Below are 24502 nucleotides of genomic sequence, written 5' to 3' on the forward strand. Positions count from 1 at the left end.
TCTTGACCACGAACCTCGACCCAAGCAAATAATGTCGCCATGTACGAAGGCAATGCACAATAGCAATCATCTCATTCTCTTGCACTATGTAACGCCGCTCCGTCTCATTTAACTTGCGACTCTCAAATGCTATGGGATGCTTATCCTGCATCAAGACACCCCCAATGGCAAAATCTGAAGCATCTGTATGCACCTCAAATGTCTTGGCAAAGTCAGGTAATGCCAAGACTGGCTCCTCTGTTACAGTTGCCTTGCGATAGTAGTTAACAAGGCCAAGGAAGGATCTCAACTCAGTCACCTTTATAGGTGCCTCCCACTCCTGGATAGCACGTACCTTAGCCTCGTCCATGTGTAGATCGTCATTGCTAATAACATGGCCTAAGAAGTGCACCTTTGATTGTGCAAACTCGCATTTCTCCCTCTTGATGTATAGCCCGTTCTCCCGCAAGACTTGGAAAACCTTCCTTAAGTGCTTCATGTGCTCTTCCAAGGTGTTGCTGTAGATGACTATGTCGTCTAGGTAGACTACCATGAACTGATCTAGATAGGGATGGAAAATCTTATTCGTAAGGGTGCAAAATGTGGCAGGTGCATTGGTTAAGCCGAAAGGCATCACCAACCACTCAAAGGCTCCATATCTCGTCGCACATGTTGTCTTTGGCTCATCCCCCTCTGCAATGCGAACCTGGTAGTAGCCCTTGCGAACATCCACCTTGGTAAAATACTTGGCTTGCCCAAGTCTATCGAATAAGTCAGCAATGAGCGGGATCGGGTACTTATTCTTCACTGTGACCTTATTAAGTGCTCGGTAGTCTATGCACAAGCGTAGTGATCCATCCTTCTTCTTCTGGAACAATACTGGTGCGCCGAAAGGTGCCTTTGATGGGCGAATGTGACCAGCATCTAGCAGCTCTTTCAATTGTTTCCTAAGCTCCTCTAGCTCGGGCGGTGCCATACGATATGGGGCAAATGCGGGTGGCTTAGACCCTGGCTCCAACTCAATCTTGTGATCCACCTCTCGCCTAGGCGACAAGTGCTTAGGCAACTCCTCGGGCACGACATCTTTGTTTTCCTCAAGCAACTTCTCTTTGCAAGGTGGTAATGTCTCTTGAAAACTCTTGTCTTCCTCCAGACTTGCGATGGTTGCCACGAACGTCGGCTCCCCCTTCTTGATCCCCTTGACAACCTGCATAGCTGAGAGTTGTGCTTGGCTCTGTCCGTGTGGCATAGACATTGTAGGTACCATGCAAGCTCCTTCTCGCTCCATAACCAAGAGATGTTGGAAGTAGGGATCGATCAAAGTATGACAATGTCTAAAGAACTCTTGTCCCAATATGATGTCAAAGATATCCATAGCGGTTACGGTAAAGTTTGTCATACCTTTCCAAGTTCCCAATTTGACACCAACTCCATTAGCTAACCCACGAGCATTTTGTGCCTCGGCATTCACGGTCTTGACGCGGGAGTTGGTTGGAGCAAGCTTCAATTCTAGTCTTTTTGCGGCAGCCTCAGTCACGAAATTATGAGTTGCTCCAGTATCCACCATTGCACGAGCAGGCTTGTTGTTGATGGTGAGATCCACGTACTGGTTTCCATTCTCGATAGGTTGGATAGATTGCTTTGTGACAGCACCGCATAATCCGATCATACCTAACTGTGCGGTTCCCGAACTCTCTCCTTGCGGCTGCTCCTTCCGTTCACGGACCATGGCGCTAAGACTCTTTAGGTCGGGACAATTCCTGAAGCTGTGCGGCCCTCCGCATATGTAACATCTCTTCTTCTCGGCCTGCGCCTTCTTCTCGGCGTAGCCCTGACGGCCACTCAGCTTTTTGGAATCTTGAGTCTTGTAGTATTGTTGTTGTATCTCCTTGCCTTTGCCACGGTCTCCCCCACCTTTGACATTATTAAACTTTGATTCTTTGACTTTCCCTTTGTCGTGTTTGTCATGCCTGAAATCCATCAATGATTCGGCCTCCACTATGGCTTGGTCTATATTTGCGACTTGCCGGCATTGTAACTCCTGCTTAGCCCAATTTTGCAACCCGTCCATGAAGTGGAACAACAAGTCATCATTGGTCAGGTTGGGGATTTGAAGCATAAGGGTAGTGAACTCCTTGACATAGGCACGTATGCTCCCTGTTTGCTTCAACTCCCTAAGTATACGCCTTGCCTCGTACAAGACATTGTTTGAAAAGAACTGTCGCTTGAACTCGGCTCTGAACTGATCCCACGTGCTAATAGTACATATACCTTTATCCACGTCTGCCATCTTCCTTCTCCACCATAGCATGGCAGTCTCTGAGAGGTACAACACCGCCATGTTGATCATGGCCTCGTCGTCCTTCACTTTGCCGTGCTTGAAGTAGTTCTCCAAGTGCCAAAGGAAGTTTTTCACTTCTTGCGCATCACGAACACCTTTGAACACTGGGGGTTTGGGAGCCTCGATCTTAGCCTCCCTCGTCACCACAACATTGCTGGCTGCCTCGGTCACGCCAGCACTAACATGCTCCTCGAGTGACTCTATCTTTGCCTTCATAGCATCGATAGTACTCAAAGCCTCCATGAGTCTGCACTCTAAGGCAGTGATAGTTTGCCTTAGTTCCATATCGGTCTGTGTACGTCCCTCCAAGTCATTTCGGATGCTCTCAATCTCTTCAAGAGTGTGCCCCTCAAGAACGCTAAGGGTGCCTTCCACCTTCCCCAAGCGTTGGCCAAAGATCTCCACGGCATTCATCCCCGCGTTCATCTTCATCACCCACTCTTTACCGAGCGAGACGTCCTCAGGCAGGACCTCCACTTCATCCTCGCTCGCCTCAGTGGCAGATGGTTCTTGGGATGTAAGAACTTCGTTTGACACAACCTCGGGTGGCACCTCCTGGCCCTTGTTGGTGGCATTTCTCTTTTTGTTACGGCCGCTCTTGCCAGCAGCATCCTGGATGACGTTGGCTTGGGTGTTGGCAGCGTTAATTTCTCCGTCGTTCGCCATTCCCTTAGTCGCAACCTTTGCTCTGATACCACGTTGTCACGTCCTTAGTCGTTAACTAAGTACACGTGCGGCACTTGACAATTTGCTCACATTCTTGCTATGCCAAGTCAGCCTTACTACACTCAAGATCGCTAAGAGAATGGTAAAAAGAACACAAGAGAATTGTTAAAGGAAGCTTTGTATTAGAGAGAACTTGAATTGTTTGCTTGATGAATTACAAATGAATGACCTCCTTTATATACTAGTCTCCTAGGGGCTAGTGTGCAAATATTAATTGTTACACAAGTCCTTAATATTTACAAGATAAGGGCTTTCTCTAGAATTCTCTACAAGTCTAGAAGATTTCAAGAACTTTCCTAGCAAATCCATAATCATCTAGCATCTTCCAAAGAAAATGTTCATACTTCTCTAGAATCTTCTCACAAATATAAGCATTCCTCCTATGTAAGCTTCCACATGGCATTAATGTATGCTAAATGGCGCTTATGTGGCATGATGACATGGCGAGTCATCACACTAAACTATCAAAATACTATGTGACTCTGGCTAAATAAAAAGAAATTTTACATCAATGCAAAGACGGCAAGCTCGTTCGACAACATCGACGGCAGCTTCCAGCTCTCTATAGTATTTTGCTTTCTGCTTAGGGAATGGGAGGCTCAAACTCGACCTGCAAGGCAGAAACTGTACGCATTTAGGATCGGTTAAGACAAGTGAAGTAGCAGTGGCGCGGCGCGAGGTAGGTATCAGCTGTGAGAGACCTCACGGCGGCGAAGCATGGGCGAAGTGGCGAACGCCGGAGATAAGTATCAGGGAAACGGACGGCGGAGCACCGGAGGAGATCCATCGAGGTACAATAACTGCTGCTAAAGGTACATGGTTTGTTGTGGCTATGGATGGGTCATCGGGAAGGGTAGGCTTCCAACGGTTGAAATTGGCAGAGGCTCTCCTGTTGATTCTTCGCACGTGCTCCCTCCGATTTATATTCTCATTTTATTTATTTTGGCTTAAAAAAGGCACTTTGTTATAAGAAAAATCAAATTATGGTGTATGTCTACTCTTCCTCCATGATCTTCTCAAATGCTTAATGACATATTTCTATGCTTAATGACATATTCAATGACATATTTTTCTTCACTTTTTATGTCTATATAAAGGTCTTGTAATAGATAAGAAAACACATATAATTGAAGAAGAAATACTCTTCCTTCTCTCTATCTCTATTTCTTGTTCATGTTTTACTAAATTGTTTTTATTTCATAACACGTTATCAGCACGACTGTGCTCCCATTTCCGTACACCTCCATATAGGCATAGACTATGCTTTGTGTTTGTTATCCTTATACCAACAATTTTGTGGCTATCAAACAAAATAAAGATAGAAACCAATGGGTTGTATACTAATACAAGATAAGTTTTCATCTTTCTAGCTTATTCATATTTTTATTTTTATCTTCCACTAATCTCAAAAATTTTCTATTTTTCCATGATAACTCACAATAAGCTTTCAGTATTTTATTTTCATTTTGTTATAGCTTGAAAGTGTGTGAGCCCTACATTGGCCTGTATAGTTTTTGCTTATTCTTTCTTGACGTCTAATATGAATTTTTAGTTAGCGTTTGGCTATACTTCAGGGGATTTATTCATGAACCAAATCAAAATGCATGAATATATATTTTGTAATTAAATTTTGAAACAGGTACTCTCTACTCAATTCTTTAACTTATATTTAACGTGCTGAATAGTGCTTACATATATGTGCGCAGATATCAGACAACCAATGTGCTCTTTACCCTTTTTACGCTAAGATGAATGTTACTATGGTAATATTTAATGAATAGAACTAAACCGGTACTATTCCTGCATAGTTGGTTAAATGCATGCATAAATAAACATAATATTCTGGCAGGATAGTTGTAAGCATAATAGATATTCTGATTTACAGCCAATCTTAGCCTTTGACTATCATCTATAATCCATATATTGTGATGTGAATTGGATCGCATATGTAGATACTGGAAGTACTACAGGAATTATATATATGCTTCCAAGTCCTAGTCTTTATTCTTACTTTATTGATTTGGTTTATCGTTTACAAAATTGGTAAGTGTTCTAACAGATTATCTAGTATTCATTTGAATGCACTTCTATTTGAATTCACGTAAATCTAAAAGTGATAACACTTAGAAGGAATGAAACATTTTCGTCCTACAACCTTAAAAAGTGGTTATATTTTTAAATCTTGTTATAACTAATTTTGTTTATGTTTCTGACCACAAGATTGATAATTTAATCTTGTACTTTGGCCTATTATGCAACTAGTTAAGACATATTTAAGTTCTGGTGCACTATAATGATAAGAGTTGGGTTTGAGTCCCAACACATTTTGCCTAACATGCCTTTATATGGGTAAGGCATTGGATTTGAGTCACAATGCGCAGTATCGATGAAAGAATCATGAAGCCCGCCCTACTTGATATGCTCCATTTAGTGAAGCGAATGTGGCAACAATATATGATAAGTTTGAAAGACGACAAAATAATTTTTCATAAGAGTTCTCGATGTATTCCTTCAAAAAGGTGAAGGAAATATTTACCATCAAAATGGTATGAAAAATTTATAAAGCATGTCACAATAATTATACTCCATTTTTTTTTAAGAGAATGTGACTTGTGATAAGCATTGAGAATGCAGACTCATTCCTGAAGGTGAATGTAGCAGTATGTGATAAAAGTAATGAATAAAGACATGCAATGCATGATTGGATACATACCACAACTCACTTCTAGGGGAGGTTTGAGACAAAGAAAGATAATGAATATTACTGTGTAGTTACATGAATATATCATTGGTCGCATACAGGTGATACGCCAAAAAATATTTTATCATGCCTTATGAAAGTTATTAAAAGCAAAATTAAATCAAGAAATTATTTTGCTTATGATGATTTTGAACATGACAATTATTATGATATGATTCTCTTTGTGAAGGAGGCATTCATTATATGGATGGTGTGGCAAAAGATCTTGTAGTACAAAAGCAGTTAAGAGCTCTGAAAGAACTAATTTATTACTACCAGGATGAATTAAATTGTTCATGACATTAATATTGTAGTAAGTCTCAAAAGAAACATTTTGATTTACAAATATATTAGCCAAAGTGGTTGGCATATTGAGACTATAAATTAAAAGAAGATTGAATATCTTTATATTACTCTAATCATATCGGGTAAATATAAAAGATTACCTGACTTTTCTTCTATTTGTACTACACAAGTATAAGAATGATGATGCAATCACAAGCCACAAGTAAACTAGAGGTTTACTGAAATAAATATTAGTTGGCATGACCGGTTGACCATCTTGGTTCAATTATGATGCGAAAGTTTAATTGAAAATTACACTGGTATATATTGAAGAAATATAAGATTCTTCAACAATTGTGCTGCTTATTCTCATGATATGCCAGTTAAGGTTGGGATTGAATTACTTGATTTCTGAAATGAATAAAAGGTGATAAATATATGGGCTCAGTCACCTTCCATGTGGACCGTTTACTATTATATGATTTTAATAGATGCATCTATTTCATGGTAACATGTGCATTTGTTATCAACTTACAGTTTGGCTATTGCAAGATTGATTGCTCAAATTATTAGAGCACAGTTCCAGAATATAAATTATGATGATTTATCTTGATAATACTGGTTTAAATCCAAGTTGGTTTAGCAGAAATTGTATGCCTCCAATTATATCTAAACCATTGGTTATGAGAACAAAACTGTCAAAATAAAATTTGGTATGTGATGTATTATTTAATATACAATAGAACTTGTACGCATCTAGCCAAGTTATGATAAGTTCTCCCTATCACAATCGATTCAGGGTCAGGAACCAAATAATTTCCATCTAAAAATATAAATGTGCTATATGATTTAATTATTCCACCACAATGCACAAAGATGGATCCCCAAATAAGGCTAGGGATATGTGTTGGTGATCCCAAGAATAGGGGAGAAAATGGGCAGCTGAAAAAGTAATGCATGTAATGAATTATTATGAGTACATCTAGATCCCCGTACGAGAAAATGTGAACTTGAAGTTCAAGTGATAATTCATTTGTAAAATATTGCCAGGCGTATTTGCTGACCCAAAGCTAAATGTCATATTCAACTGCTAATGCTCCAAATAAAATAAAGTTCATAATGAATAGAGTCTATGGCATGCATGAAGCATAATATACTAATCGGTTCTAAAGATAAAACTCCTTGAAGAATGAGAGAAGCAAATGTTCAAGATGATCATAATAAGGAGGCAAGTGCTCTAAAAGAGCACCACGACATAACACTTCATAAGACCTCATAGGAGAGGCTCAGGTACCTGAAAATAATAAGATAAAGAGATCTCAAAAGTTATGTCTTTATTGGGTAATAGTAGAATCGATATAAAATGATAGTCGACGATATTGTTAATATAATGTAGTGCTCAATATTATTAATATTGACGAGGATCTTGAGCTCAAATCCATCATGAAATTAGACAGTTTGGCCAAATAAAAAATACGCAATGAAAATTGATTTCACCTGAAAAATATGAAGTTGGACGGATAGTCCCAACACCTGAAAGTATAAAGCCAGTGGAGGTATAAATGTGTTTTTGTGCGAAAAAAAGATCAAGTCGATAGACATAAAGACGACTTGTGTCACAAGAAGATTTGTAAATATCCCGGCGTTGATTATATAGAGACATGTTCTCCTGTGGTGGATGTCGCCATTTCAGATTTTAATCTGGCAATACAAGAAAAACGTGATATGCGTATAATGGAAATCATTGAAGGATTTAAATTGTTCTGAAGCGTATTAAGGTTTCCAAGAAATCTATTAAATAACGCTTCAAAAATCCTTATACAGATTGAAACAATCAGGGCACATGTGGTATAATCGCCTGAGTGAGTACCTGTTGAAAGAAGGGTACAAGAATGATTCAATTTGTCCTTGTGTCTTTATAAAAAGATATGGATCTAAATTTATTATAATCACCGTGTATGTTGATGATTTAAATATCATTGGAACTCCTAGGGAGCTTCCTAAAGCAGTAGACTATTTAAAGAAAGAATCTGAAATGAAAGATCTTGGAAAGACAAAATTTTGTCTTGGTCTACAAATTGAGTATATGAAAGATGGAATTTTTGTTCATCAATCAGCATACACTAAAAAGATTTTAAAGGATTCTATATAGATAAAGCACATCCATTCCGACCTCATGAAAATAATGAAGAGCTTCTCGGTCCCGAAGTACCATATCTTAATGTAATTGGTGCACTAATATATCTTTCTAACATTACAAGATTTGACATAACTTTTTCAGTTAATGTCTTAACAAGATATAGCTCTGCTCCTACAAGGAGACATTGGAATGGAATCAAACACATATTGCGGTATCTAAAAGGGACTACCGATATGGGATTATTTTATGGCAATGATTGCAGTCCCGATCTTGTTGGTTATGCCGATACTGGGTATTTATCTGACCCACATAAGGCTCGATCTCAAATAGGCTATGTGTTTACATATGGAGGCACTGCCATATCTTGCGCGATCGACTAAGCAATCAATCGTGGCCACTTCATCTAATCATGCTGAGATAATTGCTATTCACGAAGCAAGTCGAGAATGTGTATGGTTGAGGTCTATAATACACCTTATTCGAGACAAATATAGTTTGAAGTGTGACAAACTACCTACAATTTTGTATGAAGACAATGCAACATGTATAGCCCAATTGAAGGGAGCATTTATAAAGGGGATAGGACAAAGCAAATTTCACCAAAGTTATTTTTCACACATGATCTTCAAAAGAATGGTGATATCAATGTGCAACAGATCCGTTCAAGTGATAATATGGCTAATCTGTTCACCAAATCTCTACCGACGTCAACCTTCAAGAAACTAGTGTACAAGATTGGGATGCGAAGGCTCAAGGATGTGAATTGATGATCTCATAAGGGGGAGTTAATACGCGTTGTACTTTTTTTCCCTTACAAGGTTTTGTCCCACTGGATTTTCCTTGCAAGGTTTTTAACGAGGCAACCAAAAGGCGGATTTCTAAACATGTGTACTCTTTTTCCTTCACTAAGATTTTTTTCTCATAGGGTTTTTTCCTAATAAGGTTTTAACGAGGTACATTATCTATAGACATCCAAGGGGGAGTGTTATAAGAAAAATCAAATTATGGTGGATGTCTACTCTTCCTCCATGATCTTCTCAAATGCTTAATGACATATTCAATGACATATTTCTATGCTTAATGACATATTTTTTTTCACTTTTCATGCCTATATAAAGGCCTTGTAATAGATAAGAAAATACACACAATTGAAGAATAAATACTCTTCCTTCTCTCTATCTCTATTTCTTCTTCATGTTTTACTAAGTTGCTTTTATTTCATAACTTATTTTTGTTCATGTTTTACTAAATTATTTTTATTTCATAACACACTTAACTTATTAAACAATTTTAGAGTTTATCAAACAATGAAAATAAAGGGATTTGCAAAAACACCCTTGTATTTCAAGTAAAGATTTTTCAATTACTCGGACACAAGGAGAAAGCAAAGGAGCTCAATTAGGTTCACAAAAGATGGTTTAATGGAAACCCAGAAATAGAGTAAAGTATACGATGAAAATCTACGGACCCTGAACCGGCTGAGTGTTGAGAACGGAGATTGCCAAGTTTGAATTCAATTCACTCTATTAAATCTTCATGTTTTCAAAGAGAACTATTCATCACCTTTACAAGTCTTCTGATTATCTTCGCCAGGTAAAACTTTTCTATATTTTTTTCTTTCTCTTGCTACTTTTTTCTGTTTCAGTCTTCTTTTTCCTCCTTTTTCTTTTCAAACATTGTTCATTTTTTCCTTCCAATTTGCAGGAAATTTGGCATTTTCAATATTGGAAACCATTTATATTGAACAATTGTACTTTTACTAGCTGTGCAAGTATAAATTCGCTGGTTCTTGATGATTTTTCAGATGAAGAAAATGTATATTATCCGTCTATTATTCATCCTCATATAGCGAAAGACAATGGCTATTTTGATCATACTTATTATCTAAGCCTACTAGATAGTTGCTTGAGTGAAGAGTCAATTGTGGATGCCAAGAAACTACTTGGGAAGTTGTTGAAATTGGGATTTGGCTCCGATTATTGGATTGCTGCTAGGTTTCTTGATATTTATGTTGCTGGTGGAGATTTATCTGGTGCATTGCAAATATTTGATAATTTGCCAAGTCGGATTAAAAACGTGTCTTGCTGGAACATATTATTGTCTGGTTTTACACGGACGAAAAGAAATGATGCAGTTCTAAATCTGTTCTCTCGAATGTTAAGAGAAGATGTTAATCCAGATGAGTGCACATTTTCCCAAGTTCTGCAAGCCTGCAGTTATAACAAGGTTGCTTTTCGTTTTCGGGGTGTTGAACAGATTCATGCTTTGATTATGCGCTATGGTCTTGGATTGAAGCTCATTGTTTGTAACCGTTTGATTGATTTGTATTCTAAGAATGGATTTGTAGATTCTGCTAAGCAAGTCTTTGAGGATATGGTGGTAAGAGATAGTTCTTCTTGGGTTGCCATGTTATCTGGTTTTTGTAAAAACGAACGAGGAGAAGATGGTATTCTCCTATATAAGGATATGCGTAAATTTGGAGTTATTCCTACTCCGTATGTTTTCTCAAGTGTTATAAGTGCATCCACAAAGATAAAAGCTTTTGAGTTGGGAGAACAGCTCCATGCTAGTATCTATAAATGGGGATATTTAACTAATGTTTTTGTTGGTAATGCTCTTGTGACATTGTATTCTCGGTGTGGATACTTAACATTAGCAGAACAAGTATTTATTGAAATGCCGCAGAAGGATGGAGTTACCTATAATTCCCTAATCTCTGGTCTCTCTTTGAAAGGATTCAGTGATAAGGCTCTACAGTTATTCGAGAAAATGCAGTTAGGTTCGTTAAAACCCGATTGTGTTACAATTGCAAGTGTCTTGGGTGCTTGTGCATCGTTAGGAGCTCTTCAGAAGGGAAGACAATTGCATTCTTATGCAGCAAAGGCAGGTCTATGCTCAGATAGCATAATTGAAGGTTCTTTACTTGACCTTTATGTTAAGTGCTCTGACATTGAAACAGCCCATAAATTTTTCCTTGGAAGCCAGATGGAAAACATTGTTTTGTGGAATGTGATGCTCGTGGGTTATGGACAGACGGGTGATTTGGATGAATCATTCCAAATCTTTTCGCAGATGCAGGTTAAAGGGCTACAACCTAATCAATACACATACCCCAGTATATTGAGAACTTGTACATCTGTTGGTGCTCTGTATCTTGGAGAGCAAATACATAGCCAAGTATTAAAAACTGGCTTTTGGCAGAATGTTTATGTGTGTAGTGTGCTTATAGATATGTATGCCAAACATGAAAAATTGGATGCAGCAGAGAAAATCTTTTGGCGTCTAAATGAGGAAGATGTTGTATCTTGGACATCCATGATCGCTGGATATGCTCAGCATGACTTGTTTGTTGAAGCTCTAAAACTTTTTAGAAAAATGCAACACCATGGTATTCGATCAGATAACATAGGATTTGCAAGTGCAACTAGTGCATGTGCCGGCATTCAAGCACTCGATCAAGGGCGACAAATCCATGCCCAGTCAGTGGTGTCAGGCTACTCATTAGATCATTCAATAGGCAATGCATTGATTTTTCTCTATGCTAGATGCGGCAGAATACAAGATGCGTATGCATCATTTGACAAAATTGATACCAGAGATATTATTTCGTGGAATGGCTTGGTATCAGGATTTGCCCAAAGTGGATTTTGCGAAGAAGCACTGAAAGTGTTTTCTAGATTGAATGGACATGGAGTGGAAGCTAACATGTTCACATACGGATCTGCTGTTAGTGCAGCTGCTAATACCACCGATATTAAACAGGGGAAGCAGATTCATGCTAGAATAATAAAGACTGGTTATAATGCTGAAACAGAAGCTTCCAATGTCCTGATCACATTGTATGCAAAGTGTGGAAGCCTTGTGGATGCCAGGAAAGAGTTCCTTGAAATGCAAAATAAGAATGATGTGTCATGGAATGCCATGATAACTGGCTATTCTCAACATGGATGTGGTAATGAAGCTATAGAACTGTTTGAGGAGATGAGACATCTTGGTGTGAAGCCTAACCATGTCACCTATTTGGGTGTTTTATCAGCCTGTAGCCATGTGGGTTTGGTGGACAAGGGGCTTTGTTATTTCAATTCGATGAGTAAAGATTATGGTTTAATGCCAAAACTAGAACATTATGCGTCTGTTGTAGACATTTTAGGACGAGCTGGCCATTTGCAGCAAGCAATGAAGTTTGTGGAGACTATGCCAATCGAACCTGATGCAATGGTTTGGAGGACCCTCTTAAGTGCTTGCATAGTTCAAAAGAACATGGAAATAGGGGAAGAGGCAGGTCACCATCTCTTAGAATTGGAGCCTCAAGACTCAGCAACTTATGTTTTGCTATCAAACCTGTATGCAGTTCTTGGAAGATGGGATTCCCGGAACCAGACAAGGCTGCTGATGAAAGACAGAGGTGTTAAGAAAGAGCCAGGTCGTAGCTGGATTGAAGTTAAAAACACCATCCATGCATTTTTTGTTGGAGATAGACTCCATCCACTAGCAAATCATATATATGACTTTGTGGAGGAACTAAATAAACGGGTAGTTATGATTGGTTATGTGCAAGACAATAATAGCCTTTGGAATGATTTGGAGTTGGGACAAAAAGATCCAACTGCTTATATTCACAGTGAAAAGTTAGCTATTGCATTTGGACTTCTAAGCTTGCCTGAAATGATTCCCGTACGAGTCATGAAGAATCTTCGCGTCTGCAATGACTGCCACAACTGGATAAAGTGTGTATCGAAGGTTGCAAATCGAGCCATTGTTGTACGGGATGCATACAGGTTTCATCATTTTGCAAATGGTGACTGTTCCTGCAATGATTTTTGGTAATTGGAGCTATTGAGGGCCCGCAGTGTGGTGAAGAGGGTTTTAGGTTCTAGAATTTGGAGATGGCATATTAAACTGCCAGTATTTTTGAGATTGATGCTCTGGACACCTGACCAATACCTCTCTGGATACCTTCCCAATAGAGGTATTAACACTTTACCTTGATGATATTTTTGTTATAACCTTGGTTTAAAAGTCAATTTATCTTCTGTCATTCAGGTCAACTATAGTCCTTAATATTCATGTCTCTTTTTGCTTATCAAAAGTTCCCTATGACCTATATCGGTGCCCATTTTATGTTCTAGAAGGTTTTAGGTTCTAGAAGTTGGAGATGACATATTAAACTGCCAGTATTTTTGAGATAGATGCTCTTGATATCTTACCAATACCTCTCTGGATATCTTACCGATAGAGGTATTAACACTTTACCTTGATGATATTTTTGTTATAACCTTAGTAAAAGTCAATTTATCTTTTGTCATTCAGGTCAATTATAGTCCTTAATATTCATGTCTCTTTTCACTTATCAAAAGTTCCCTATGACCTATATCTGTGCCCATTTTCTTCAGATCTGGTATATCTATTGATCTTAAGTACAATGAATAAGCGCACCCTTTTCCCCTTCAGGAAGCAGAATTACATTTAGGTGTTACTCTGTTATGTGAAAATGTAAAAAGAACGTCGTGCTATCTTCTCGATAAACTCACTAGTACTCTGCAGTCATTTGTTATTAACTGTGAAGCATATATACTTGCTATGTGGATTCTGCATATACCAGACAATTAGAAGTTGAAACTTCTAGAGTATGTAAACTTGCCTCTCGTCCAATCAGTCAAAAGATGACTGGTTAGCTTAGACCATCTGTAAACACATCTCTAGTGATCAACAAAGGTTGTTTAAACTTCCTCTCTTTTGCTTGTAAGGGTGGTTCTGAGTGTTACCTTGATCATATATTGTGAACTTCAAATATTCTGGAATAAGGAATAGTACCTGTGCATTTCTGACGTCTTCCGAAATTAATTCTGTTTTCTCCGGGAGGTGTAGGGCGATTGCTAGTCCGATTAAAGTTTACCTTGCTGATGATTTTTGCATGCATTGCTCATTTCATAGTGTGTGCGTCTTTTGTTTCCCCAGATGAACCTTGCAAGCATTTGAAGTGCTATCAAGATAAAAACACTAGCAAGTCTCACATAGCTTTCAAGCTTCCAGGACAGTCTAGTGGTAAGAGTGCAGTACGTGATGTGTGTGTGGGTTAGGCTCACGTCAAGGGTTCGAATCCACTGCAGATAAAGGTTGGTGTTTAAGTGGAGAAGGGTAGAGAGGTGGATTGATTATCCACCAAGTTTCGAACACCCCACGCCCCACGGGGTATTTTCTCGGTTATCAAAAAAATGTCTCAAGTAGCTTTCAAGGTAACCAAATGACCATGATTTCGTCTCTTTTCAATTTGTGGCAACCTAGCTCTCTCCCAGCTCCTCTTTCTTTTAGTCTCACTGTGGCTTGAAAGATTCTTATATGGGATCTTTCGGAGCCTGCTCATGTACAACATGATTCGGACCTGATCTTCTCTTTTTTATTTTCTCCAGTAGAGTTTGGTTCTCTCTGTATTCTCTAACGGGAAAACTCTTTGGAGAATATATATTGACATATTTATTTAATACATATTGATGTGTCTACATGGTTGGTGCTGTTCAACTGCAGTGCATTAGTGCCAAACAACTGGACCAAAAAGCTGTTTCATGCATCCTCGCGGAGCGATTTATCCGTAATGATAGCTGCTGGTAATGTTCTTCACTCTTAGTTTATGTCCTTTTCTTTCAAGTTGTAACTGTCTATTTGTAGCCGATTAACTGTGTCATGCAATTATTGTATCCTGATTTTCTTCTGTCAACATAGTAATCAAATGGCAGAGCATCCAGAGAATAATGAAAACAGAAGGATCGGAAGGGTAAGCTGAGCTGATGTGGAAAATGAGATTGCTTGTCCTGCTCGAGCCATTAAGGTGGGAGCTGAGGGAGGAGTGGCTCCTTACTCTGGGACCCCTTGGCTCTACTTATTGGTCCGTAGAGGATGGACACTTAATTCCCAGAATAAGAAGTAGGTCCCTTATTTTTGGGCTGAAAGAGTTCGAGCCTTTAGTTTGTTTAAGTAGGTTTGGGCTAAGGTCATCGTGCTCTTGCCACCTCTTGGCAAAGTATGTTGACGGGCAAGCCCCCTCCTGTTGCAATAGTGTGATCCGTCAGAGGCAATTCAACATCATGAGCCTCAGGGTGAAAGGACCAATTGATAATTTACCTGAGCTGGTTAGTAGATTATGTTGCCATTGTTTGGTACCTTCAGTGTGTAATTTTTTATCTATTTACGACGGTGGTGTTTGGGCCAATTTCCACCAAGTTATGTGAGGCCTTGATGTCCTTTTGCAAGTTTCTACATCCAAAATTAACTTGCAATTCTCACAACTCACAACTCATAATCTCGACAAAGTACAGTATCAAATCAAGAAGTGTCATCAATCAGGTTTTTTGATTGGTATCTTTAAGTAAGGAAGACAACATTGCAGATACTTTCCCTCAAAATAATGGCTAAGATAATCTCTTTTTTTAATTACATAAAATTAATTAGTCAAAAAAAGATTATCATAGCATTATTCTAAGGGAAAGTATCTGCAATGTTGTCTTCCTTACTTATGCGCCAAGCAGGTTATGGAGCTCAAATCGTCTAACATGAGCACCACAATTAGGTATACTTGAATGTGATACTTGTGTACTAGACAACACTATTACATAGACCACATTCTCAACCGATGTACACCATCCTCCAATTGTAGTGCCTTGTTGGTAAGGTCAGCTATCATTTACTCTATCTCGCGGAGAGTTTCTAAACTGATAGTGTAACCAAGAACAAATAATATGTGATAAATAAAAATAACAAGGGAGTAACTTCTTTACTGAAATTGAAAAAGAAAAAAAAAATCCTCACTTCATCATAGTACCTTATGAAGGAGGAAAGGATATATTTGTAAAAATTAAAATTTCTACTGCAGTACAGATGAAAAGAGCAAAATCTTCACTTCATCATTGTACTTTGTGAAGAAAAAAAGAATATATATTTATAAGATTATACATTCTTACTGCAGTACATATGAAACATTCTCCACAGCATTTCACTAATTGGAGGACGTTATCCGTATGCAAGCCATTTGAGACCGAAAGAATAAAAAAGCAAGTATTGATGAAAAAGAAAATAAAGAGATACTGATGACCGCCAGGTGGAAGAAAATGGAGACAAATTAATGTCTGCTCTGATTTGTCAAAAGAATGCAAGTGCCATGAAACAATTGATGAATTGGCAGAAATCGTCCTTAGTATCTCAGTATTTTTATAATCTGTCAATTAATGCCAAAATGCCTGTCATAGAACTGATGAATTTGAAGAGATCATTCCAATAATCTTGCTGTGTAAGCTTCCATTAGTCACAAGAACACCGCCTGAGGGAAAGATTAGTCTCCGTTCAGTTTGATCTGCCGCAATATCAAGTGAACCTCCTGCCCAGTCGGTCACCTAACAAGACACACAATGATAAACCAGGAAAGTGAGCAATCTAGTCTCGCTTATGGTTTTCTGAATGGATGATCTATAATCGAATACTATTGCCCAAAATTGAAGGACATAGTATAAAGTGAAAGTCATATCCATGAACACAATCAAAGAAAAATATCAAAGCTTCTTAATAAATTTTTGCCCTCTGCTTTGGATCCTGTTCTACGAAGTGAATAGCGTCAACAATTATGAAAATAGAAACATAGAGAGAATGAAAGTTGATGCCAGTGAATACTGCATCGAGTAAGCAAAAAAAAGTCTTCTGCTTAATGCATTTGTTTGATGTCAGGGAATATAAATGTCTGGATGTGAATAACTTGCCAGTAAGCAGATAAGTGGAAACCGTAGGTAGGATAATGCAGAATAAAGGATTATCTGCCCTTTGTTGATAATAATGATGATATGAGTTGAGCTTAAAGAATGAAGTGAGGATTCATATTGCCGATCCCAATTGTTTGGGACTGAGGCATAGTTATTGCTATTGTAGTCTCCCAGATCTCTCAAATCAAATATGGGCTGATTATTTATGGTTTTTCCCGTAAGAGTACAAGAATGAAATCACTGGGTGCAGAGTCTCCGAATTATGAGACAGTGACTAGAAATAAAGCTATAAAACGAGCCTCTCTTAACTTTGTGTTTCTTCATAAGTAAATGAAGTTTGTGTCTTCTAATGAAGGAATTTTAAGTTCTGTGAATCAGTATTTAGGACCCTCACTTGATTCTTCAGATTATCTTACCAGGAAAACTAAGCAAAGCATGAACTAGTGGTCCACGAGAGTCAACCACCCGAATCTGACCAGTTCTAAAGTTTTCAAAATCTTCCTTTAAAAAGTTGAAGCCTTCAAAATACTGTATCCAGACGAAAAGTAAAAAAGGAAAAGAAAAAATATAAGCTATATCTTCAGATCTCCATAACCCGAGGGTGTTCTTTATGTTACTTTTTTTTTAAAAAAAAAAGGAAAACAAAAAGGGTGTCGTTACATGCAATATAACTAATTGACTGTTTTATTAAATGATATATCAGCAGTGCCGACTGCTCTAGAACTGGCTGCAACAAGTAGAGATAAAGAAGGTTTGTTAAATAAAATGTCAACAGAGAAATGCATACCTTCCCTCCAGCTTCATGGACACATATGATTCCAACAGCGTGGTCCCAGACCTACATTTGACGGATATGACCATCAGATTGCTCTACTAATTTTACACACAGTGACCCGAGAATATAATTTCACCTTGATAGTAGATGTCGCCTTCCTTCCCTGAATGTAAACCGATGCTCTACCAGAAGCCACCATCAGATATTTGCACAAACTGTAAATTTAGAAACAAAAGTGAAATATAATAAATGCGCAAAAACCATCATGAAAATTGAAGATGTACTTTGATTTGCAGTCTCAAAAGAGGAAGAAAGAAAACAATGCAAAAATAATTACAACTCAGCTGTTCAGTCTAAAAGGGAACTGAATTTTGTAATCACTTGAAGAATGGTTCTGAGTGCATTCTGTTTTCGGCTATTAAAATAGAGCATTCAATCGCTACTGAATGTGAATAATGAGCATCTTCTCATAATAAGTTGATGGTTGTTACCGATTACCAAAACCAAGTTCCAACTTGGACACCAAAAGTTTACTATAGAGCGAATTTTCTTTACCTCTACCTTTCCCCAGCCCAACCCTTATATAGATCCAATTTGCAAAGGAAATCATTGTATCACTTTCTTTTTTAACTTCTCAACTCCTCTGTATTAAAACTCATCAACCAAATACGAGCCTTTTAGGGGTAAAAACTTCCACAAATGCCAACAGCGGGCAAGAAAGATTTCACATCACAAATCTAAACATCCATTCATCATCTAGTACACATTTTTCAAGAATATGAAATGTCTTTGAGAAGAATTCACCTCCCACAGCATGCAGACAGAAGAAGTATGTTCCCTTCTCCTATGTTCTCAGAGTCTCTTTTTGCATCAAACAAAACCGATAGAGGTAAAGATTTCCATGACTGACTTTCAGGAATAGTAAACCGTGCCCCCTCCACCATTTGGCAGCTGTCAACAGAGCATCTGGTCCAAGTGTGAGATGACTCAGTGGTTAGTATGTCTGACAACCTCTTTGTCCATGTTCCACAACCCACATGAGAAACCATGATGATCCCTGATCTGGAACTACTATTTTCTTGGATCCCAACGATAGAATTCTCAGAACAGTCTTCGCACCAATTGGGGCAGCCCATGACCCCCAAGACAATCTGTCCTTCAACTACAAGTGCCAAACCCACCTGAAAAGACACAATATTCTGGGCCAAATAAGCATGAGAAGAGGGAAAAAACACAACTCTAACCAAGCAGCAAAAGAATTCTATAGAACCAAGTAATAACGCCTGAACCTATTATGATAATGTGTATGAAATCATCATTTCGGATCTATTGTCTCTGAGCCGATGGTCTCCGGGAAACAGTCTCTCTATCCCTTCGGGGTAGGAGTAAAGTGTGCGTACATTCTACCCTCCCCAGACCCCACTAGTGGGATTCTAATGGGTTGTTGTTGTATGACATCATCATTTCAGTTATCAAGGCACTCTTCTTTGCATAAACATTAATTATGATACGTGAAACACTCTGCACTATTGAGGCAAAATAGAAAGAACAAAAGAGGTTTAGGACAGATAAGTTTAACTTTGGCACCACTGAGGCCTTTAGTTTAACAGCATTTGTGTCTCCAGTATAATTCCAAACCCAAGGTTTTCCCCTTTCAATACAACAACAACAGCAACAACAAGAAAACTAGTGAAATTCTGCAGGTGGAGTCTGGGGAGGGTAGCGTGTACGCAGACCTTACCCCTACCTTGTGAATACAGAGAGGCTTGTTTCCCCTTTCAATATGCATATAATTCACCTATGCACAATGCAATTTTATGAAATAGGGGATTCAAGTGATCACTCTTCGGCCAATGTGTCCCCACCACTGCGCCCCACATTCCCAGTTCAAGGGAACTAACTGGCACAACAGGCAGAGGAATGGCATGAGTTGGAAGTAACCCTCAAAACTATTACCCTATACCTTGGCCAGTTCCGTGGAAAACAAACTTAAAATGTGTTAAATAGTTCTTTCTTTTCCAGTTCCTCTTTTTTTTTTTCGGGTCGGGAAATTCGCAGCTGATTCGGTAAATGGGAATAAGAATAAGCTGATCTCATTCTTGTTTTTTCCTTTAATTATTTGGGAAAAGAAAAAAGAAAAGAAACAAAAACATAAAAGAATAATATTAAACAGAAAGGAAAAGGAATTAAGAAGCATACCACATAGAAAGCCTCGCTACCTTTAACAAACCCTCGTGTACCATCAATAGGATCCAGTATCTGTATGAGGATGAAAATTAGTGAGTGCAGTTCAAATCACTGTGCAAGTAAGTGTCTGTTAAGGGCATGGATGATAAAAGTAGATTTTCTTTCAAGCACATAAAAGATCACACAGAATAAAGACAGACAAGAAAATATTTCCTGATGTCATATTGATAGAAGTCGGAGGCCTTTAAAATATTAGCCTTGATCTGGTAAAGATTAATGTACAAAGGAAGAGGTATTTCAACGAGAAGTAGGTTATCCAAGGGCCATATATTGGAAACTGTTTCCATATATTTTGCCACCCATTCAACTCCAACATCCCCTCCCCCCCCCAAAAAAAAACAACCCCCAACCCAAATCCTTCAAGAAGAACATCTTGAGATGTTTCTCAGGAGATATTAACGACATACTCTGAATTAGCTAAAATTCTAGAAAGAGAATCAAAATTTGAAATTCTCCAGACTGAGGAAATTTTAATGTTCAACATAAAATGTACTGATTATCAACTGAACGAATGTGTCTCTGATAAAAAATGTGAAAGAGCATACCCAAAATGAATTAAAAAACTCTACTTCCCTTCAGGAACTTTCCTTTAGTTTGAAGCTTTTAAAGGACTTTGATCTTTTATCTCATGAAACTTAGTGAATACTCTTCGGAAGCAGCATCAACTCACCCAGTAAGTGGCTGGTTTAGGCCCAAATACACAAGCATCCTTTCCCCCTCTGTCAATTGCTTTCAAAATATTATCATCTGTTACTTCATCTCCTGAAGTTGCTTTATCCTTTACAACATCAACCACTGAGCCAACTAGATTATTTGAACGCAAGAATGCAGAGTCCTCTTCAGCCACCAGCGGGATAGAGGGAAAAAGTCTGTTCATCTCTATCAGAATAAGGGTGTAATCCAGTAAAGAAACAACTCATATTAGCTCTAAAAAAACTCAATCAAACAATTTGTCTCTGTTCCAAGAAAACAGAGAAGGTAAATATAAGGGAATCAAAGGAAAAACACAAAGAGAATATTAATAATTTCATTATTGTCAAAAACTATTTTCATAATTTCATCATTCTTCAAAAAATATATTCATAATATAATCATTATCACTGCCATGACTATCCAATAGTTCTCTTGAGTGATGAAGAAGTATCAGACCAGATTGGTCATTATCATAGAAGAAAAAGTATCACATGAAGAGAAACGAGGTGCAAAGATTTGACAATCATACTCCATCTTTTCCACCTTCAAATGATCTACAGTTGTTGAGAGCCATATTCACTAAAACTTGATTCTACAAATTATTTAGTTTATTTCTCGAAATAAAACTTTGTAAATTTACAAAAATAATAAAATCTACAAACTGAAGATAGTCCATAAGACCCAAAAAATAAGTTTATGATTATTCAACACCAATTTTTGTTGGAAGTGGAGGGATTTCGAATCTTTCAGTAAGATGCAGATTTGGAGCAAATACCTCATTCGGCTTCTAATTTAAGTGGTGATGTAGATTAATCAAGCCAACAATACTGAAGTTTAACTAGAAGAGTTAAGAGATCAACCCTCTCAAAAAGAAAGGCAATCAACGTGTCCAAGCAAAATCTCAGATTTCGGAAGATAAAAAAGAATGAGAACATATCAATAAAACTGGTACGAAGTCTGCAGTTTGCTGATCTATCCAATATTGATACTTGATGGTATAAAAGATACATCAAGTTTAGATGATCATCACTTGATTACCAAAATTTTCACAGAAGATGTACTTAACATTTTTTATTAAGTCAAAAAATTCATTACTAAACATGTTATGTTTGATATTATTAAACTAGTATTTTAAAGCATAGTAGTTCTCCTCTAAAATACTAGTTCGGTAACACTGCAGACTAGTAGTGAAGAATCTTCAGATTGGTTTTGCCGAATTAGAACTTAAGACTTCTAACTGCTGGCTACTTTCTCTTCAGGCAGTAAGTAAGTTATATTCAGGTAATAAACTATTTGTATATCAAGAAGTCTGTACTCCTATCTCCAGCTGATTTGGCATAAACAAAAATGCCTTTTTATAGAACAATGATTATATAATCTTAGCTAAGCGTCAATGTTTATGGTTATTTCTTGCCTGAATATTTATCTTTCTTTCTTCTTCTAAATTAAGATTGTTTTATGACCAAAAGGTACATGTAAGTATATGGTTGACTAACAAAAGAATGCATCGATATCATCCTAAAAATAGATTAAGCGCCTTTGCAACTGGAGATGGCGACAGAATGTAATGTAAGCTATAGAAGCTCTATTACAACAACAACAACAACAACAACAACAATCCCATTATTTTCCCACAAGTGGGGTCTGGGGAGGGTGAGATGTACGCAGCCTTACCCCTACCCTAGAAGGGCAGAGCTATAGAAGCTCTATTAATAGGAAAAATATAGCATACCACCTTATTCTTCTATCAAGAAAAAGAAATGCGAAACCATCCAGGCACAAGGAAGATTATTCTTAGTCAAGGTAAATTCCTAGTGCTAAGACAAATCAGACTTTGACCGGCCAGGCTTGTAATTGTTTTATTTAAAATTTTCCTTCTTTTTCTCTCCCCGTTTTTACTGGACAGCTGAAACTGCACTCAGATTTAATTAATTTCTCAAAAAAATAATGAACAAGAATTTCTTTTCAGTAAATAGAATAATATATAAGTTACCCAAGCTAACTAAAGCCTGCACTCCAAAATCTGCAATAGTGACTGGGGTCTGGTCAATTTTCTCAAGAATCCTACCATTACTTGAGAACAACGACTTCTTCACCTAGCAATCACAAAGAAAACAGCAGTCTTAGTGGATAAAATGGTTGCAGTACTTGACATATGGACTACTCAAAATAAACAAAAAGATGGCTATAGGAGAAATGTTTATATTTCAATTCAATCATTTCATGTATCAGAAGTACAAAAGTAAAGCAAATTTCACCTGAACTAATTGACTACTGTCACCTTGTTTGAGATAAGGTGCAGTCAACTTGTTTCAAACATCTTCAATTTTAAGTACCTCAAAACAAGTTATCACTTTAGCAATGTGCATTAGCCATGAAACTACCTAAAATGATTGAGAAACCTGCATTTTAAATTGCAGAAGCAGTAAGCGAAACATTTCTAACCTCACATTCTAACCAATTTCAAGAACTTTAGTCTGGAGCCTTATATCTTTCAATTAAACTCAAAGAAGTTGCTCCATGAAAAGGAAAAGTAGCTTTGAACTCAAAATAATAGAATAGTTTCCAATGCAGCCAACAGATAAAACTCCTCGGGCCCCAACTTACATTTGGGATGTCCTACGATGTTTGACACAATTCCATTTCTATATAACTTTCACAACTTTTTAGAATTATCTTCACTTCAATATTTTTTCCAGTGTCATCAATATAGTAGTAAATAAGTCATATAATAATTTTAAACTTCGCGTCAAACACCCTTTCACTAACAATAATCTAACATATAAGTCAAATTAACATGTTAAATGTTGTGTCTACTGAAATGCAGTCATATAAACGGAAGTGAAGGAGTAATTAGCTAATTATTTACAATAAGTGGAGAAATTACATCAACGCAGAGACGACAAGCTCGCTCGACAACATCAACAGCAGCTTCCAGCTCTCTATAATACTTGGCTTTCTGCTCCGGGAACGGAAGGCTCAAACTCGACCTGGAAAGGAGAGAAAGCAGACACACACACATAGCGATTCAGACACAAATTCCTGAGTATCAATCAATTTAACTATACTAATTGATGCCGACTATATGAATTTGAGAAATTGAGAAAAAAATAAGCAGAGAGGAGACAGCTGTGAGAGACCTAACGGCGACGAAACGCCGGCGAAGCGGCGTATGGAAGGGATACTGAGCATGAGCTGCAGGGAAGCGGGAGGCGGAGTAACGGAGAAGATCCATAAAAGGCTATGAAATTAGAGTCAGGTAGTCGTTAATCGTGGAAAGTACCACTGTTACTGCGAAATGTACATGGGTTAAATGTATTTTTGCCGCTTGAATGGTAGACTTCGAATGGTGGAAAGTGGTGGACCGGAGGTTTTCTCTTAACAAATGCTTCCAACTGCTCGAAACCGACGGTTGGTTCTTCGCACGTGTGAGCTGCCTTTACATTTTTTCTTTAACTTGATACAGAACTTAATAAATCATACTTGCACAATATTATAAAGTTCGCTATTGGTTTTTTTATTTTTATACCCGTAAAATTGTACAATTGAATTTATACGTGGTTTCTAGATAAGTGAACTAATTTGATCATGAAATAATACAATAATTGAATAAATGTACAATACTTAGCCTTGAAATATAGACGAAACAGCAGAGATGACAGTTCCGGGAACAAGGTTTCCGGGCACAACAAGGATGAGATCAAAAAATAAGAAATTCAGATTGTATTAAGCTTTGTATAGCATATAGTATAAGTTTTGCCAGAAAATTCGTGTCTGTTACAATGATAGCTGAGCTCACTATTTATAGCTATGTCTAGGGAAGGAGGTCCTA

General features: G+C 37.7%; 2 protein-coding genes across 4 annotated transcripts; one reads left to right on the plus strand and one right to left on the minus strand.

Annotated features, from left to right (window-relative positions):
* Window positions 1-9558: 9558 nt before the first annotated feature.
* LOC107800457 (pentatricopeptide repeat-containing protein At4g13650-like) lies at window positions 9559-15494 on the plus strand. 3 transcript variants are annotated; one of them, XM_075234816.1, is made up of 6 exons: window positions 9559-9804; window positions 9916-13180; window positions 13341-13449; window positions 14170-14447; window positions 14737-14816; window positions 14932-15494. In XM_075234816.1, exons 1-2 carry the CDS (start codon window positions 9748-9750, stop codon window positions 13036-13038), a joined length of 3180 nt encoding a protein of 1059 aa, XP_075090917.1. In that variant the 5' UTR covers window positions 9559-9747; the 3' UTR covers window positions 13039-13180; window positions 13341-13449; window positions 14170-14447; window positions 14737-14816; window positions 14932-15494. The 3 variants fall into 3 exon arrangements, with proteins under 3 accessions (XP_075090917.1, XP_075090918.1, XP_075090916.1); XM_075234817.1 differs by having other exon boundaries at window positions 13344-13449; XM_075234815.1 differs by lacking the exon at window positions 13341-13449.
* A 592-nt stretch (window positions 15495-16086) lies between these two features.
* Window positions 16087-24134, minus strand: LOC107800458 (putative 3'(2'),5'-bisphosphate nucleotidase, mitochondrial). Its single transcript, XM_016623624.2, has 9 exons — window positions 23811-24134; window positions 23558-23660; window positions 22664-22766; window positions 20648-20856; window positions 19930-19989; window positions 18535-18911; window positions 17867-17945; window positions 17743-17793; window positions 16087-16595 (listed from the first exon to the last, which is right to left on the minus strand). Exons 1-9 carry the CDS (start codon window positions 23903-23905, stop codon window positions 16446-16448), a joined length of 1227 nt encoding a protein of 408 aa, XP_016479110.1. The 5' UTR covers window positions 23906-24134; the 3' UTR covers window positions 16087-16445.
* Between the last annotated feature and the right edge of the window lie 368 nt (window positions 24135-24502).

The sequence above is a fragment of the Nicotiana tabacum genome, chromosome 17 (genome assembly GCF_000715075.1).
Source record: "Nicotiana tabacum cultivar K326 chromosome 17, ASM71507v2, whole genome shotgun sequence".
NCBI classification, from domain to species: Eukaryota; Viridiplantae; Streptophyta; class Magnoliopsida; order Solanales; family Solanaceae; genus Nicotiana; species Nicotiana tabacum.